This window comes from Vanderwaltozyma polyspora, genomic scaffold (genome assembly GCF_000150035.1).
Source record: "Vanderwaltozyma polyspora DSM 70294 KpolScaffold304 genomic scaffold, whole genome shotgun sequence".
Lineage (NCBI taxonomy): Eukaryota > Fungi > Ascomycota > Saccharomycetes > Saccharomycetales > Saccharomycetaceae > Vanderwaltozyma > Vanderwaltozyma polyspora.
The window spans coordinates 1-20071 of record NW_001834541.1 but is presented as its reverse complement, the minus strand read 5'-3'; the positions used below and the strand labels follow the sequence as shown (position 1 = coordinate 20071).

At 30.4% G+C, this 20071-nt stretch overlaps 6 protein-coding genes across 6 annotated transcripts; 4 read left to right on the top strand and 2 right to left on the bottom strand.

The window, feature by feature from the left end:
• On the bottom strand, nt 1-1686 carry Kpol_304p6 (uncharacterized protein; the record flags this gene model as incomplete). Its single annotated transcript, XM_001642422.1, has 1 exon — nt 1-1686. A coding segment is annotated over one exon (1686 nt), but the record flags the coding sequence as incomplete, so codon positions are not given.
• A 1851-nt stretch (nt 1687-3537) lies between these two features.
• BAS1 (Bas1p) lies at nt 3538-5538 on the top strand (the record flags this gene model as incomplete). The annotated part of the gene is made up of 1 exon (XM_001642421.1): nt 3538-5538. The coding sequence occupies one exon, from the start codon at nt 3538-3540 to the stop codon at nt 5536-5538; it is 2001 nt and encodes a 666-aa protein (XP_001642471.1).
• A 406-nt stretch (nt 5539-5944) lies between these two features.
• SKG1 (Skg1p) lies at nt 5945-6925 on the bottom strand (the record flags this gene model as incomplete). Its single annotated transcript, XM_001642420.1, has 1 exon — nt 5945-6925. One exon carries the CDS (start codon nt 6923-6925, stop codon nt 5945-5947), a length of 981 nt encoding a protein of 326 aa, XP_001642470.1.
• A 3482-nt stretch (nt 6926-10407) lies between these two features.
• On the top strand, nt 10408-11550 carry Kpol_304p3 (uncharacterized protein; the record flags this gene model as incomplete). Its single annotated transcript, XM_001642419.1, has 1 exon — nt 10408-11550. The coding sequence occupies one exon, from the start codon at nt 10408-10410 to the stop codon at nt 11548-11550; it is 1143 nt and encodes a 380-aa protein (XP_001642469.1).
• A 5672-nt stretch (nt 11551-17222) lies between these two features.
• Kpol_304p2 (exoglucanase repeat family protein) lies at nt 17223-17813 on the top strand (the record flags this gene model as incomplete). The annotated part of the gene is made up of 1 exon (XM_001642418.1): nt 17223-17813. The coding sequence occupies one exon, from the start codon at nt 17223-17225 to the stop codon at nt 17811-17813; it is 591 nt and encodes a 196-aa protein (XP_001642468.1).
• Nucleotides 17814-19598: 1785 nt separating this feature from the next.
• Kpol_304p1 (uncharacterized protein) lies at nt 19599-19934 on the top strand (the record flags this gene model as incomplete). The annotated part of the gene is made up of 1 exon (XM_001642417.1): nt 19599-19934. The coding sequence occupies one exon, from the start codon at nt 19599-19601 to the stop codon at nt 19932-19934; it is 336 nt and encodes a 111-aa protein (XP_001642467.1).
• Between the last annotated feature and the right edge of the window lie 137 nt (nt 19935-20071).

Below are 20071 nucleotides of genomic sequence, written 5' to 3'. Positions count from 1 at the left end.
TTTGGTTGGTCCATTTGGAAGCAAGTTCACTTGGTAATTTTCTGTTCTTATGAAGTTATTGCTTGAAGAATAATCGACCTTCGAAGATGCAAGAATTGTATCATTTTGATTTGGTCCTTCAAGTGTAGAGTCTATCAATCCAATCTTTGGTGGTAATGGCGGATGAATAATTGTGGAAGGGATTGGAGGAGGTGGCCTTTGTCTAATTCTCATTGGGATTTCAGGAGCATTCCAGAAATAATGTTCAACCCCAATATTTGATCTGTCACCTTCTTTTTGATCTATGTTATGGACATGAAATTTATGAAGGTAATTTAAAGCATTAATCCCATTTTCATGGTAATATGTTCTTATAACTTTCTTCCATTTTTCTAAACCACCTAGTAAGCTTGTTGGGAAAGTCTTCAGAACTGATGTTCTTGAAGATGTAAGTAAATAAAACAAAGTAAAATTATAATCAAAATTGATCTTCATATAAGTCTTTAAATCTGTATAATAAACAACATATGCAAACGATTTTCTAATATTGAACAACTGATCGTTTAGTATCTTTTCCAATTTTGTATCTTCTGAAATTGGGCAATTATTTTCAAAATCCCATAATACATTTGGATCTATATTTATTGTATTCTTTGCGACAATGTAATTTGATTTAGTACGTTCAGGCAATCCTAAGTATATTAAAAGAATATCATCCTTCGTTGTAGGATCGGATAATATCGAAAATAATTCTGGACATGTAATTACATTTTGCTTTTGTAATCTTTCCAATGTTTGAATGTAATTATTAGCTTCATCGTTTTTCCGAACATATCCTGCAGAGTTATCATTATCCATGTATACAGAATGATAACTATCCTTCCTATGAGTTTCGGATCTATCAACTGGGTATATTTTTTGAATTTTTTTATCATGATTAAAGTCTGTTACCTTCACTGGAAGAGGAATCTGATGTGGTAGTGGAATAGTAAAATTATTATATTTGTCATCAATCAAATTGTGCTGTGTTTTGTCACTTAGTTGTTCATCCAGAGTTAACTCTGGTTGTTCCAAAGCTAATTTCAATTGGTCATTTGGATTTAAAGATGGGGCTGTCCATAATGGAGTGGAATCATCTAATTCCATTGGTAATGAATCGTAAGGTTTAGCCATAGATAATGGACGTTGTGTGGTTGATGATTTCCTCTCCCGAATTGGGAACTCTATTGTATTATAATCCTTTGGAGTATCATCTTTAACAGAAAACGCTCTGCCTCTTGGGATAACTCTTTTTGTAGGTTCTGGTTCTTGATACGATTTATCCAAGATTGAATCCACCTCATTTCTCACCATCGAACAAACATTAGTCATATTGGCCTCGTTTTGATATAAAATCTTCCAATCATTGTACATACTATAAGATTTATTTTTCGTTTGAAACTGTGTAGATTGTGGTATAATCAAATACAAATAATAGCAACCCACAATATATGCAGATAAAGCATCATCATACCTTCCAGATGGTAAGAAATGATGAAAGGCCTCCAGTAGATATGCCGTATGCTCCAGCAAATCTATCAGTTTAGATAATCTCAACTGCGGTAGCAGTGGTTTAATATCATTTTGGTAAATATCTTGAACCCTTTCTTGCAACTCAGTTGAATACTCAGGGGTAAAAGTACTGCTGAAATCAGTCTGTATCACCATCACTAACTCATAGAAATAAAATCAATCAAGTTCAAACGAAAACAAAGGTTCAAACCAAAAACACAGAACTGCAATACAGGCGAAATAATACGCTTAGCAATATGCAAAATAAGAATAACTTTGATTCAGCAAATACTAATAACAACTAAAAAAAAGATTATTGCTATAATATTTTTTTAGATTCTATGATCTTTTGAATACCTAAATAGCAAAGACCAGATAAAACCAAAAAAGAACCAACCAACTGGACCAAATTCAAATTGATATCAAAACTTAATCAAATAAGTTAACCTGCTGTAAAGATCTATCAATAGTCCCAAATCTTCCTCCCTGCAAGAAACTTGAATCAAACTGAAGTATCTAAATGTTAAAGATCCATTCAATATCACATGAAGATGCCAATACTCTATACATTCAAGATTATAACCTACTTATGAGTTTTATGTAACTGTCTTGATCATCTCCTTTACATTTGTAGGCTTGGTTCGATCTTCGATCCTTTAGTCATTTCGAAAGATTTGATCCTAAAGGTACTTTCGGAAATCTTTCGAAATGGGCCGATTGCATCGATGTTGAGGCTTATCGAGTTTTCGCTGCAGATCGATGCAAGCAACGCTACAATGGGATTTGGCATTGTATGTGTTGATGGAGGCTTATGCTTGCAGAGGGAATGTCTAGATTGTTTGATTGTTTTGTTGCATGGTTGTTTAGTTGTTTGCTTTATTGCTTGGTATGGTCGAGACTTTAGATCTCTGGAACAAGAGGTACATCGCGATGTTTGTATTCAATGAGTTATTCTTGCAATGCCAGATGGTGCTTATTCCAACAAGTTACGTTGGATGGAGGTAGAAAGAGAGAAGGGAGGAGATGTGCCATTCTGAGCGATTTGATACTGGGGAGAAAAAGAGTGAGAAGGAGAGGACAAGGCAGTATGGTAAATGAGTGTGGGCATGTTGTATTCATTCATTCATTCATTCATTTAAAACAAGAGTTCTATGAAGGATGGTCTTTAACCTACTCCCAAACTGTATCTCTCCCCCTTACCCTCAGTCCATGTTGCAGTATGGTGTTTTCAAGTAATGGTTTAAGCTGGTATTAACAGACAGTTTGCTGTATTAGCAGAGCTAAACCTTCTTCATTCCTTCTTTCCTCAGGCAATCCTCTCCAGTCGTCCATCGTCTTCCCCCATTTCATGTAAAAAAGAAACGATGATACATTACGAAATGTGACAAAGTTCATCGTTACCCGACCGTTTATCACGTGATAATTTTTTTTGATAAAATCGATAAATATTGAGTATTATTCGTATAAAGTGCCTGAAAAATTCAATCTGATAAGGAATTTTGAAATATTTTAAAATGCGATGAGATACAATTTAACATGATTGATTCGAAGGGTTACGTTATTTCAGCATAGTGTAGATTCTACTTATGACTGGCCAACTTGTCCAAGACTTAGGCTAACTCAGGTGGTGTGTTGTGGTTTTGGTAGTTTGTTGCTGTTTGGTCCAGTACAGAAGACACCAGAGTTGAAATACAAATACAAATATATATTTGAATTATTGTAGAAAAAAATTAAAGTTCGAATAATATAAGATAAAATAAAATATAAGTTAGGGACCTGAAACATTTAGTGGTTTTTGACAAGTATATATTGGCAAGAGTAAGATAATCAAAAATTTTGACTTTCAGCTAGCATATTTTGATTTTTATTTGTGAATTTTGACAGGAGTCTGCTGACTTTGGAACTAAATACCCGTTTTTTAAAGTCAATTTATTTGGGAAACATTTTGCTTTTTTTTTTGTTTTCTATTGCATACCTCTATTATCGTTATAATTTATCAATATACAGATGGCTGTTAAGTCAAGAAGGTATCGTAATACAAAAAAAAGTGCTCCTGTGAATCATTTGGATGTCACGGAAAGTTTGGGTTACCAGACGCATAGGAAAAATTCAAGGAAGTCATGGTCAAAAGAAGATGATGAAATATTGAAAAGTCGTGTCGATAAATGTTTGCAAGATCTGGGGTATGTTAATGGTATAACTGATATTACCTCGATCCATGAATCTATAGAGTTATCTAAGAAGATCCCATGGGAATCTATCGCTCGAGATTTTGAACATCAAAATAGGAAGGCCAAAGACCTGAAGAAAAGGTGGTCTGGTTCTTTAGATCCAAACGTGAAGAAAGGTAAATGGACACCAGATGAAGATGCAAAGCTTCTGAAAGCATACGAAAAATACGGTTCTCATTGGTTAAGTATTTCTTTGGAAATCGAAGGTAGAACTGAAGACCAATGTGCAAAAAGATATATCGAAGTCTTAAGACCCGATAGTGAACAACGTTTAAGAGAATGGTCAAAGGCAGAAGATCTGTTACTGATTAGTAAAGTAAAATTATATGGTACTAAATGGAGAAAAATTTCCTCGGAAATGGAATCAAGACCAAGTTTAACTTGTAGGAATAGATGGAGAAAAATCATTACAATGGTTGTACGTGGTAAAGCAGACGAAAAAATTACAAAAGCGGTTAAAGAAAACAAAAATATAGATATAACAAATGGTAGAGTACGAGGAGGAGAAGAGGATGAAACACAGCAAAAGACTGAAACTAACACTGTAGCATCAACTCCAGGAAGTCTCTCACAGGTAGCGGGATATAATGATTATAAGAATAGCATACAAGTGGATGAACCTCTTGCAGACGCTTCAATCAACTTATTATCTCTAAGGCATTCACCTGCAGCTCTAACTCATTTATCATCGGTTTCTAACGCACAATCACCTGTGCCCATTGACGATATTAATACCCCACAAGGTCGTAACTCTATGGAGCCAGATGTTTTAAGAAATATACACAAAATAAAAAACATAAAAAATCGATACTCCAACAGGCCTTCTGCTTCGAGAGATACTGAATGGAAGTTTACCTTAAAAGATGGATCAGATCTTTCTTTATCAAATGGTACTATAAGCAGTTTAGACTTAGTGAAGGAATTAGTAGATCAAGCTAAAAAGTTTGATTTGAAGATATCAATCCATCAACATATTCATAATCATTATATTACTTCAAATGAAGCAAACCCTAGCCGTTCTAACGATACAACAATGTCTAAGGAGGCTTCTCAGGATATTTCTGAAAATCCAAATAATGGTAACAATTTTAGGGGAGAAATAGATTCTTATGGAAATGAATTTCTTTCTCAAAGTCCTAATTTCAATTCTTTTGATCTAGGAACATCACCTCAGCCAAACGGACAAAACACCGTATCAACTAATCATTTTGAAAATGTGTATGCTTCAAAATCCCCCCCATTTGCCAGCAGACCAGAATCAGCTAGTTCGAGAGGTTCAAGAAGTACACCTACTAGTGAAATTAGAGATTTAGGTCCAAATAGAATAAATCATTTCAATTTCCTACCTCTTTCGGTAAGACCCCAATTAGGATCATCAGACGCTACTAGAATGGCTTCTTTAACTAAACTTCTTAATCCAAGTTCTGATAGTAGCATCGACAAAAGAAGGAAAAGATCTAATCCATTAAGGAAATCAGTAAGTTATCAGAACGATCATATAACGTATAACAATCCTGCTTATAATTCCAACACAACTAATTCTGAAAGATCAAGCGATACTCCTATTAAGAATGAATCTGTTGATGAAGAAGAGGATCTTAATTATTGGGAATCATTACGTACATTAGCTGGTAAACCTGCATCTGAAACATCAGATAGAGATTATAATGAATCTAAAGAAGATGAAGCTGAAGAAGATTATGGAATATTCTTCGATATTTTTGAGAATAGAAATAAAGCGGAGACACCAAAAGAAGAAGTTAAAAATGAAAAGTAATTCAATCAATTATAAAATTTTGAAAAGAGAAATTCTGGATAATTTTTTACCTAGGTAAAAAAATTAGAGTACTCTATTTATAGAAATAAAATGTAAAAGTAATCATATCGTATTATAAGTATTAATTTTATATATCTTACTTATAGTATTGTATTATATAGTATCAAAAATAGTCATTAAAATGCATGCATAATTATACCGATCTGTTTTGGGCCGTATTATTGGTACGGTTAATAATGGTGATAGTTTTAATAGGAAAATATTTCCCAATAAATGAAATATTAAATTGATATGATATTAATTTAATTTGAAAATATATAAAATTACAGGTTTTCGTTACATTTTTTCTTTTTGATAATCATTGTCGGTTTTATTTTGGTCTTAGGGTGAATAGATAAATTCTTTTTTATTTTGGTCTTAATGAATCGATAAATTCTTTTTTATTTTGTGAGTAGTTTGTAAATTCATTTTCATATTGATCTTCTTCTGCTATTTCATTGGAATTTTCTATGTTGTAATTATTCTTCAATTTATAGCCCATATTTTCAGATATCACAGTTCCTTTAACAGGAGAGCCAGTGCGATTGACTTGATCCTTATTAATGGAAACAATATCACTATTGCTTTTCCTGGGCGTGTCAAATATATTATCTGTACTATTGGGCCTAATCATTGAATTTACGGAAGATGGTCTTGTAGTGAATGAAGGAGATGACGTATTCAGATGTGGTATATTGATGCTGGAGAAGGATTCCTTTCTTGGATAATAGGATCCAAAATCATTGCTATTTAAATTGCTTATTAAATTTGCTTGACTTGATGGACGAGTGCTATCATTCCCTACTGAATCGTTTGATTCTAAAAGTTCTGTATTTTGTATGACACTATTTTTATCACCGTCAACAAATGGCACCATTTGATCATATACGCTTATAACTCTTTTTGGTGGAGCATTGGAGGAATCTAAGGATACTTTTGAACTATTCGCTCCAAAACCTTGCATTTCAATATTTTGTTGTCCATCGTATCTAACAGATAGAGCGTTTATCTTTCTTCTATAAGCAGGAACAAAGTATTTACTCTTTCTTTGTTCTTTATTATCATTAATAGGTATAGTATTTTCATTTCCATTTTCCTCTATTTTTTTAATTCTTTTATCATCATTATTATCCTCATCGTTATTATTATTATTTCGTAATGTTGGCATACTTTCAAAGTTAATATATGCATCCTCATCGAATACAGCACGTTGTAGATCAGCATCTTGCTCATCTTCTCTTTTGAACCTTCGTTGAAGCCTTAGCCAAAAACAACCAGCAATTATCAATCCAACACCAACTGGGATGCCCACTGCACAACCAACAGCAACTGAATTACTAGCAACCATTTTTTGTATTTTACGTATGGCCACAATTTACCTAGCAATGACTATCTGCTGTAGAATGTTAGGATCTTTAATGCCAAAGTCAGGTTGAATATTTCTTTGTATATTTTTGCAATATTTTATAATGTTAATAATTTTCTCAATCAAAAATATTTAATCCTATGATTTCAAGTAACCAACACAAAGCAATACTTCGTCCAATTCTATTCCTGTTTAAATTCTAATTAAATTCCGTTGACTACTGCCGTATATATATATCACTGAACTTAAAATATGTTTTAATCAATAATTTCCCAATTAATTTTAATATAGAACAATATATTATCTAAAGGAAATGCAAACCTCTGGAATGATTTCCTATAAACTCAATTACTCTATAACAATTTAAAACAATTTACAAAGATCACTGATCTTAGTCTTTTGATCCAAATTTTATCATCTGCATCTCAAATCTTATCTTCCTCTTCAATTCCTCTTGACTAAATTATCAACTCGTTTTTTTCACCTTTTCTTTTGTTTCAGATCAATGCAATTGTCGTTTCACGCTTCTACGAAATTATATCAGAAGACTCATTGAAAGTGTAAAAAAGAAAAGTTCTCTCTGTTACAGGATTTCGAACAATGCAAAGTGAAGAATTTGGTCACATGATATAATTATAATACCCTGTCAATCATTAATTGAGTCTTCTATCTCCATGGGTATGTAGATATCTGAAAAGAAGATTATTGGAAACAACAGTAGTTTTATAACAATAACTCAGTTTAACGAAGTGGGTTATAGCTAGTGAAATATTTTGTTTAACTATTTGGGATCTTGAAGGATTTTTCTGATAATCAATCAGGTCTTTTATTAGATTAAACTAGAATCCTTACAGTTCAGATATGTAAAATATTATTATTCCAGTTTCAAGATATGATCCAAATGGTATGAAAAAAAATTTAGGCGCAAAAATTCCAGATATCTAATCAGATAGAATTATTGGGCTCTTTATATTATTCCTTTCCGTTTTATTAAATGTATCGAGAGTGAAAAGCAGTATCTTCTCTTAGAAACGCACTGTCGAAACAATCAAGGATATTGTTAGTTTCGCTTTCATAGATATATAAAATTATTCGTCTTAGATAAAATAAAATAGATATAGCTGAACATTGTTTATCACCTTTTTATTGATGATTTTCTGGAAGGTAAGGGAATATTTTCTGGTAAGTAGATAATATCGGAAAGATATTGCCCCAATGAAGAGCATTTTCTGTCATACAAAAATAAATAAAAATATTGTTAACACCTAAATTATACAAGCATTTTTTTTTCCTTTTCCAGTCAGTTATACAGTTAATAATGGAATATTCATTCATCGAAAATAAATCGAACTGAGTTATCATGTTTATATCCTGGTTATCGTTGGTCATATTAGATGAAGCTTAATTATATAGAATTTCTAGATAATAAGCTTAGAGTTTTCAATGTCAAAGTTTTTTAGAATATGATTGAATTAAATAAATATATTATAATTATAGCTTTATATGGTGAATCTTTAATGTAGGAAATACGTAGGGTTCCGTTTTATTGTTATCATTATTTTGAGGTAGTTACGTAATAATGCGAATTAAAAATGTTATATTGACAATACTATTAAAAAAGATTATATTGATGGTTTTGTCCAATTCAAATATACATTTTATGTAGAACGTGTCATCTTCTTGAAATACTTGTAAAACAAAAATCCCAGAAAAGATAGTTAGAAGATATTACAATGTGTTGAGGTAACTATTATTTTTCGAGTAGATAGATACGTGTTAAATATGTTGTAATTTAGTTCTTGTTATGATAATTGGATACTAACTTCTATTTTTGCATTACTATTTTAAATTTTGAAGTTGATTTTTATTCAATTCATACATACTGTTTACATTCAAAATTATGGGATCTTAAATAAAGTTTTAACAACCTTATTAATACAAAAGCATATTTATTGCACGATAGTAGTATACAATTATCTTTAATATAGATTATCCAAATTTTAAATTTATGGCTTTGTATTTGACAGCTATATGATATTATTTGTCAGAATATGGTTAGTTTTAGAAGCATAGCTATCACAGTTAGCTCAGATGCCACAGTTGTCATCCAATTAGAGTAATTAGATGAAGTATTCAATTTATGTAAAGGAATAGATTTATATCTTAAGTAAACCATTCCTGTCCTCTAGTTAATCATTCTACAGTTGTAGAAAATAGAATCAAGGGTTGGCTTCCCAATAATATAGTCTATAATAAGGGATCAACAAATGAATAATAATAATACTTTCTCGGTGTGGAATCTGCGTCAACATTAAATACTAAAATAGAGCTAGTGCAATCCATTTCTTTGGGGGGATTTTCCGAACTATGAAATTTCTTTTCAACTTTAGAAATGTGTCCAAAAAAGTTGAATTAAAAGTGACGTAATCAATATTGTTTTTCAATAAATTAATGTAGAACAAATTTTGGGGTACTGATTTCTTATTCTTATTGCTTAATTCTTTTATTAATTTTCTACACTATCCTAATTATGCCCCCTTTCTTATTAGTTTTACTGTAAAAGCAGAATGAACTTTATAGCAAAGCAAAAAGCTTGGCATGGATTTTTTTAACTGAAATCTTTTTTTCTTTTTTTTATTACGAAACATCTAAAAAGAGTCAAAACAAGAAAAGAGGTATATTGTATAAAAATGTCTAATAACAAAGAGGAAAATAGACGTATGTCTCTCAGTTCTCTTTTCCCCATATATACATTTGTAGTTAGAAAAGATCAATTATCTCTTGTGTATAAGAAAGTCGAGTAATACTTATGTGTTATTTAAATTACTTCTTGATTTATATTGATCCAATTAATAAATTAAGTATTTAAGTATTGGAAAATGTTTACGAAGAGGGAAATGTATTATGTTTCCTTACTGATTGTAATATTCAGAACGATGGTGACTTATAACGCAGTAAGAGAATCAGCTATATTACTTGAATTAGGTTAAAAAAAAGGACACCTTTTCGTAAAACTAGATTGAGCTTAAAAATAAAAATTTAGAAATCGGTCCATTTTAGTTTAAACATGAATTTAATAGGCAGTAAGCAAATAATGACATATATGCATTTCCTTTTCTAGCACACTTAGGAACAAGGCCATCTGCTGTCATTTAGATCTAAATTATTGAGAGTAAGAGATTAATCTTCATAGATATGTATATTTTATTTTATATATAAAAACAGCCGAATCATCAAATAGACTGATAATTCTTTCCGTGTTTCTGTATTCTTTTTAGCGCCAAAAAATAAAAAAGTAATAAACCAAGCTTTAATATCCACTTAATACGCTTCAGAATTGATAGTATAAATATACACAAGTTAAAACTATTCTTTGAATAAATAAATAGTTTTCGGGAAATTGATTCTGATACCCAACAAGTAAGAAGAATAGGTTTGAAGATTTTAAGACATTCGAAATAAAAATGAATAATATTTTAACTTCGATATATCTCTTAATCTTTTTGAAATTCTGTGCGTGCACAGGAAATTATCCAAATGGATGTACTTTGGACTCTAGATGGAATACCTTAAACTGTTTTACAACAACTCCGTGGGCAAACAAATTCACAAGTACGAAGAATGCACCACTCAGTTATTGGACAGACCCAACAGGAGGAAGAGTTAAATGTTACGGGCATACCATTTACACTCCAACTACATGCACTGCGTCTATTACTTACCCAAGCGGATGTACTATGGACACTAAATGTGGTACGACCTTAAAATGTTACACAACAACTGCGTGTAAAGAAAAGTACACACATACTAAGTGTGCTTCCTGCAATTATTGGACAAACCCATGTGGAACCAAAATTAGAAGCTGCTTGCAGACAGTTTGTACTCCAACCACATGCACTGTTTCTCCTACATATCCAAGTGGATGTACTTTGGACACTAAATATAACACCTTAAAATGTTATACCACAACTGCGTGTAAAGAAAAGTACACGCATACTAAATGTGCTTACTGTAATTATTGGACAGGTCCATGTGGAACCAAAACTAAAAGTTGCTTGCAGACAGTTTGTACACCATCTAATACAGTAACGCCAATTCATACTACTAGTACGAGCACTACCTTTTGGACTGGTTCCTATGATACTACTTTCTCTACGAAAACTACAACTGTGACTGGTACAGACAACTTAATTACTACAGAGACAATTTATATCGTAGAAACTCCAATTAGAGCAACATCAACAACTACAACTGATTACTGGACAGAACCCTTCTTCAGTACTACTGCCATAGAAACTACAACTTTCACTGGTACAGATTACTACGAGACGACCGAAACTATTTTCCAAGTTTTCGTTCCAATTCTTGAAACAACGACTACCATTTATACTGACTTCCCTGATGGGGGGATTTATAATATGGAAAACCCTACTTATTCAACAGAAATGATCATAACAACCAATGAAGATGGTGCCCCACGCGCGGTATACATATATTATGTGTATTCTAATGGTAAATTAAAAGCCTTCAATGGAGAAGACACTCATAATTACCGCAACTCAACTGAAAATATTGACACAAACACTGGTGACAGTATCATTTTTTAAAAAAGATTGCCCTCTTCTGATACCTCCAAGAATATTTTTTTTGAACCATTAATTATTTTCTTTTTATACTTTTGAATGTTATGTTGTCAAACATTCAAGTAAAAATATTCTTCGTTCTTTAAAAACAATTATATTTAAAAGTAATTATTTAGTAATAGATAATATTTTTTAAAGCACTTTAATTTTTCCTATGAATATGTATGTTCTGTATTACTAATTTTCGAAGACAATTGGATTACAATTAATTACATAGTAATGGGTATAGAAATAAAACAGCAAAAGAGATAATAATAAGCAATAATTTAGGTTTTCCGATTCTGTCAAGGAAAAATAAATTTGTCTCTTTTTTGAACTTCTTTGCCCCCGGTAAGAAATACATTTTACAATAAGAGAATTTTTAAGGACGTTGGCTTTCAAAATTTCATAAGTAGCACATTTTAATTGATTCTAATTTAACTATTTTTTGAGAGTGTCAATTGCAATTAAGATATTACTAGAAGTGGGTTTCTCTTTTAAAAAAGAACTCCAAGTTTTAGAAATATTAAAAAATAAAACAGTATTTAATAATCAATAATTAAGCAAAATAACTAATTCTACTTTATGAAGAAAATGCTGTGATAAATTATTAAGAATATTAAAATCTGAGAAACATCCTACCATTTCTGTTCAAATCAGAGGCAAATCAGAGAAATGCGTTTTTATAAAAGATACAGACCCTTTAATGATAAATTTAGAACATATATATGTATAAAATTTCTGTCTTAACATTTGGATAACTATTTCTAAATTTTCTTACTTGAACTATTAAAAGAGGATACGTTTACAATTTGGCAAAATATTTAGTGTTTACAGAAATTCAGTATCAATATACGTTTTATTCGTAAACTGAAGTCTAAATTATATTTTAATTTGAACTTACTTGTCTAGAATCACTTTCAAAGAAAATTTGGCAAAAAGAAACAAGATAAACCAAATGAGAAATATTTAATGGAACTTCGTTCATTTTATTTTTTGTTTTTGTCAATGTAAGCTTCAGAACCTCAAAATTAGAGATTTATTTATGCAAAGAAATCATAATTTGCAAATTCTTGCACGACTCTTCATGAGTTCGCAAATAAATTAAGGTGATTTATTTCTGTTGAACTACCATAGTTCAACATACTTTAATATTTAACAACAACAATTCAATATTAGGTAGGTATAACCCGAGTAAAGGTGATAAATAATTTGGGGCATTACCTTTATAAGAAAATATCAACGATAACAGCAATAATGATGCAAATTTAAAAATATATTCTAATCAACTTTCTAAAAGAGAAAACAACAGGTTGTCGTATCTGTCGTCATTTTAAATCAATAATTTTTTGGAAAATCTAAAAGAATGGAAATTTTATATTCTATCTCTCTATGTGTTGTTTGTTTAAAAGTCGGAAAAATTACATAAGTTTGGTTTACCATTAGAAAACTTCTTTATTTTGCACACGATTATAACTGTACTTAGATACCCTCTTAAGAGATAGTTTGACATCCTATTTAATATAGAAAAGACACTATCTGACCAATCATTCAACACATTTAAAGCTAGATGTATGAAGAAGAGATAAAATAAAAGTTGATATTAAACTTTAAAATTTTATTAAATTACAAATGATATATAGTTTAATTTTACATTTTACTTGTTTCTGTTCTATATGTAAATAGAAATTGATAAATATAAATAAATGGAGGAAACGTTGTAGACTGAGATATATTAGAACTAATTAACAATCGAAACCGTAGATATTATACACCTACAAAAGTATACAACTATTTTACTAATGATTTTGGTAATATTAAAAAACAGTATGACAAATCATCGATTAAAGTTTTTTAATTTTTGTTATCTATCAATTATAAGTCATCAGAATATACTCAATCCAGAATTCCAAATATATGTTTAAACTATCAAACTCTTCAATATTTCATTAAAAATATTTATTTTTTGTATTCTTTAATTTAATTATCTATTGAAGAATAATTATAGATTCAGTTTCAGAATTTATAATTTAAGTTGAAGGGAATAGTATGATCTTTCTAAAAACCAAATTCTCATCCCTCCAATTGATTAAAAAAATGATAAAATCCCGACTACATATCAATTGGAAAGCTTTCATAACCATATTTATGTTTATTAAAATAAAATTACGTTCAACTATTACTATGAAAAGCTGTATTATGATAAAACATTTCATAGGAGGTAATTATATCTAGCTCCCCATGGAAACTGGAGAAAATAATGTATACATACTGGACCGGATCATACACTTCAATTAGATCAATTATCACAACTTGTGTCAGAAAATATAAGGAAGTGACTATTGAAACAATATATATTATCGAAACATTTACCAATGGTCTATCATCTACTCCATATACCTACTCGACTGGTAGCAACACTTCTATTTTCCCTACGATCATTAAGATATTCACAAGTAGTTAGTTGTGGGGAGGAAATCACCGAAACAATTTATGTTGTGGAAACCCCAATAATATTATCGTCAAAAACTGAATTAAAATCTTCTGAAAGATTAATAAAATCTTTGAAGGATTATCAGAATCCTTGAAAGAAAGCAGTACTATTACCACTGGATCAAGTTCTGTTAAAGGAAAAACTATTTTCGAACAAGTGACTGTATCTATGACTTGTTCTGTTAACACCAGCACCAACACTAATACTGAATCTGGAGTTGATAGTTTAAGTTACGCAAGTATTACCGGTAAATTATCTGTTTCTGGTGTTTATAGTTGAGTTACTGCAGTACCTTCCTTGGATGTGAGTAGTTCAGTTAGGGTATCTTCAAATGTTCGATTTTAGAATTCTTTGGTTGAAGTATCATATGGTACTAATCAATTATCCTCAAATAATTATTCAAGTGTATTATTTCTATTGGATTCTGCGAATACAAACACCAATTCTAACACTGGCTCTAAAACAGAATCTGAAGTAGCTAATATAAAAACTGGTGTCAGCAATGACCTAATATAGTAGTTGCATCCATTACATTGTTGGTTAATTTAAATTCCAACAGTTTGACTAGTCAATTTGATATTTCAAGTGATTACCAATCGGCATTTTCCAGTGTATCTATTAGCGAAACAGGATCTACAGGAATTAATAATTTGAAATATGTTAGCGGCAGTTCTTTTGAAGATTGGGAAAATTCTTTGAGTTTCTGGGAAAGGTGGTACAATTTGTGTGCATTGTTTATCTTATGAATACCTGTATGAATAAATTGAAGTGGATCTGATTATTGTTGAAATATGGTTATCATTAGAAGCCAAACCAACATCTAATTAGAATAATTAGATGAAATGTATAAGCTATATAAAGGGATCGTATTCTATCTTAATGAAACTATTCCTATCCTTTGTCTAATCCTTATATAATACTATATTATATAATCAAAGATTAGCTTCCCAAAGATATAGCTTAGAATAATGGATACTCAAATTAAGAATAATCTCGAAACTGCAAATTACTCCTTCTAAGTTTTGAACCTACGTCAACATTTATTTTTACATAAAATGAGTCCTTTTTGAGTTCGTTATTTTATTAAATTAATTTTACTTCAATTTAAGTATATAGTTATTTTCTTATTATATCATTATTTTTTTTCTGTTTATATGGATGATCAACGATTTTTTTTTTTGATAAATATATTTTAAATTTATTATACCGGTCAAAGAGACTTCTATTGTGTATTAAGAGATTATGTTATGATATGCTTTTTGAAAGAAAATATTTATATATTGGAAGGAAGAGTTTACTCAAAGATCGAAAACTAGCTGAGAATTCATAAAATAAGTTACAAAGAGAAATTATTATGGTTTGTTAAATCGAAAAGAACCATAAATCATACTTTTGTTGTTTGTGTGAGCGCAGGTTCAAAACTAACAGGATGTATGTATCCATAGATGAAGGAAAATAAGTTGGGTTAGACTGTGTGTCAGAGTAAGATATAATTAGTATAATGTGAACGATGATTGATTACACTGATTATAAGGTATAAATAAAACTATAAATTAACAAGAGGTAAAATTGTTACTCTTATATAATTATATAAAAATTAATTAAAGGGTAGGAATAGTTTTAATAAGATAGAAACAATCCCTTTATATAACTTACAGATTCTATCTAATTGCATTAATTAGATTCTGGTTTGCATCCATTGATTCCCAGAATCCTACATACTGGGCAGAGAGTTTGCCAGATATATTTTATATAACCGGTTTGATCATGAATCCTTTGACATTTGCTCTAAACTTTAATAGCTGCCGGAACTAAATCTTTATATTTTTCATTTGTTACAATTATAATACTAGAAATAAGTGTTTCACCACCGTTGGGAATTATAAATATAATTAATTATGTTGGAATATGGTTAGCATAAGAAGCATAGCCACCACTCGAGATTGCTCAGCCTTCATCTAATTTAAGTAATTAGATGAAACACTGAGTTATATAAAGGGATAGGTTTCTATCTTAATGAAATTATTCCTGATCTTTATCTAATCTTTGTATAATACTATATAATATAATCAAGGATTAGCTTCCCAAAGATATAGTCTAACAATGGATCAACACTTAAACAATAATAACTTTGAAACTACCAACAGTACTTTCTCAGTTTGGAATCGGCGTCAACAAATTAGGCATGAATCTGTTTTAAACTTCATTTCTTAGGACATTTAAAATATTATAGTTAAAAACTTGATTTTGAATTTGTAATGCAACATACATATAACCCCATATATTATTACCTGTTTTGGCATACGATTCTTGATTAGTATATTCTAAATAGTATAATAATCACTATTATTCTATTTTAGGTTTTGCCAATATGGTGAATTTCCATGTTATAAATAAATACCAAAAATCGAAAAACGAACCAATAATCATAAATACCTTTAATTAAATGCACAATATACAGGTATCCGGTTTAAACACCCAATTGTTTAGTCATAAAGTCGTGATAGTCTTACACCTTAAAAAGAAATTAAATAGATGGCACAGCTGCTTATTGAAATAAAACTCTATAGATTATATGGCTGAAATAAAAAAGCATTATTAGCAATCGATGGAGAGAAACTAAAACAAAAGATATGCTTCATTTTTATTGGTGCTAATAAAAATGAATAGTAACTATCTATTTCAAATTATAGTAAATTATTCTATATAAAATACTTACCTTGTACATTAGAAGAAGTATATCAAACTTCTTTAATAATATGTATATATATTAAACTGTAGTAGTTGTTGACGCAGATTCTAAACTGAGAAAGTGCTGTTGGCAGTTTCAAAGCTATTATTGTTTAAGTGTTGATCCATTGTTAGACTATATCTTTGGGAAGCTAATCCTTGATTATATTATATAGTATTATACAAAGATTAGATAAAGATCAGGAATAGTTTCATTAAGATAGAAACCTATCCCTTTATATAACTCAGTGTTTCATCTAATTTCCTAATTAGATGATAACTGTGGTGTCTGAGCTAACTGTGGTGGCTCACATACCTGTGGTGGCTCACACAACTGTGGTGACTATGCTTCTTATGCTAACCATATTCCAACATTAGTAACCCAAATCCAAATATTACCTTTTCTAATCAGAATAGTGGTCCAGTCTATAACATGACATATCATGACTTGGATCTTGATTTTTATAATAGTTCCAGTCCTTATTATAAGGGAGATGGATATAAATCAGATTCACAAATAGTTGAATGGGATCAAGTATTTCTTCATTATCGTTTTACAGAATCTCATGATTTTGACATTGATCAATCCATTGAAAATATTGCACATAATTTTAACTATAAGAAAAATATTACCGGTGAGCCAGCATTTCCTATTACGTTTGTGGGTTCCTGGAGTAGTGCATTAACTGATTGCACACCTTGGATACATGGTATTGGTTATGCATCATGGTATAATGACACATACGATGAAAATACAAATTATGAAGTCAAAAATGAATACAATGATACTGACTATGAAAACTATGAAAACTATACTTGTATTTCTCAAAATCCAATTGAGGAATGGCCTGAAGAATACAAAATTCAAGTCAGAAAGTTTATTGAAACTCAGTTATCACATTTCAGTACTTATACTAAGGGATGGTTCTTCTGGAACTGGAAACCTGAAAGTGCACCAGAATGTGATTATCAGAAGTTAAGGGAACACGTTTTATTTCCACATCCATTCGATAATTTAACATAGTATGAAGCGAATGGTGATTTGAAGTTGCCTAGGTCTGAGAATGACATTTCCATACCCTCTACTGAAACGCCGCTTGTTACCTCCTCGAGCAATCGTAGTAGTATTGTAAGTTCAGACAGGGCCACTACTTCCAAACCATCAAGCAGGAGTGAGAGTTCAAGTCTTTCCATGCATGATGGTAAAACCAGCTCAATCAGCTCCACACTTTCCAAAAGCACAGTTGCTTCTCACAAGAATCGGTCGTATGCCATTAAGAGTCCTAGTATTTCAACTTCAATCTTTGCCTGGAGTTTAACTCCAATGTGCTTTACTTGCGGTATTGCGTTGCTTGTTTAAATTATCAGAGTATTGGCCCAACTTTGCACTATTATATACTTTTATGTATAAGATACCAATGAACTTGTATTATTACCACAATTTCAAGCCAGTAGGAATAGCGACAAAAGATTGGGGGACACAGCTGGACATGGTTAAGTTGGAGTAACATATATATACCATCCCATGTTATAAGTAAATTTATAACAAACTTATTATAAGTGGCAACAGTGTTAACCCAGAAGGATATGAGGATATGATTTTGATTATCACTCCTATTTTTGGCTTAATTAGGATTGAGTAACAGAAATAGAACATAATATATATATATATATATATATATATAAATTATCGTTCAGATGCTATTGGTTTCAACTCAATTTAATATTTACTTATTATAAAATTGCATCTCTTACAGATACAATCTCATTACAACATCACATTTATACCAAACATGGTCATATTACATCATGGTTTTGTGTAATTTGCTATACTATTAATGATGTATCAATTTGCATTCTCACCTGGAATTTTGCAAATGTGTCATTGCATAATAGAAATGGGGGTGAACTATGTGTAGTTTAAAGTATATTTTATATAGTGTATATTTTTGATAGACATATTACCATAAACATATTTCAGTTTACTCTTCGACTGTATAAGCTAATTCGTGTATTTGAGATGAAATATTGAGATAGAAAGAAATGACCATTTGGCCAGGTAACAGAAGATAAGAGGGAGGATGAGAGGACGGAGAAATATTAAGAAGCGGCCCATATTATATTTATGATTGAGTTCTGAAATTATATGTACAATTTTTCAAGTGAATTCTTTGTGGCAGAAATATACACATTGGCAGCAGGATCCTGGATTCTAGGAAGACATTGGATTGTTATTGAAGATTTAGTATTCGAGAGAAATATATACCCTTTGATAAGTTGAAGTGTAAGTATTTGATGCATATTGAACAGTTCCAAGTTATTAGATTAAGTGTGTGTTAACATATATAAATGTTATAATTACTTCCATACGATTTTTTTGTTTTAGAAAAATGTCGAAAACCTGAATTCGAGTTGTATCACCAATGAGATATTATTGCAAGCTGAGAGAATTGATTTAAAGTATATTAATGTATTGCATAGCAGCCAAATGGTTTTTCTTTATAATCGAATTGACAGTTTAAATTAAATGGATAAAGTTGAATTTACTTCCTTCCCAAATTAGTGTTGAAGTAATATTCGTATTATATTTCAGATTTGAAATATTTATTTTACCTTACCACAATTGATTAAAATATTATGCTAATTTGCCTAATATTAATGTTAGTGATTTATTTCGGTATCAATCAGTCGGTGCATTGAAATATAAGTATGCTTTAAAGTTCTATTTTATAAAATTATTCCTTTTTTGGATGGAAGTGGTAGTAGAATTGGAATTGGAAAGAAGAATAATTATAACTAAAAATGTTGAATGACCGAATATAAATGCTGGAGGGAGAGGTTGGTAGTGAAGATAAGATTGATAAATGTCACATTGTATTATAATCTAGGTGGAGCTCTAATATGTATGGATTATTTGGTTATGAATATTCCGTGTAGTATATTAGACTATATAGTAATATATGGTGATAAGATGACGGATATTACAATAATGGATTTGATTGGGGGATACCAGTTCTTCGAAAAAACAGAAATATCAACTTGTGAGTCCAATGTTTTTCATCAAGCTAATATATTGGTCAGTCAAATAAATAAAATGAACATGGAAAATAAAACCTATTTCTTTGTTATAGACAATAAATATTAAACGATTATGTAATAGATCTATATAATGATTATTAATAATACGAATATTAAACATATGAAAGTGAAATAACCAATAAACTTATTTCAAGAACCAATCACTCGTTAGAACGTATACCATTAGCTGGTATTGATTTTTGT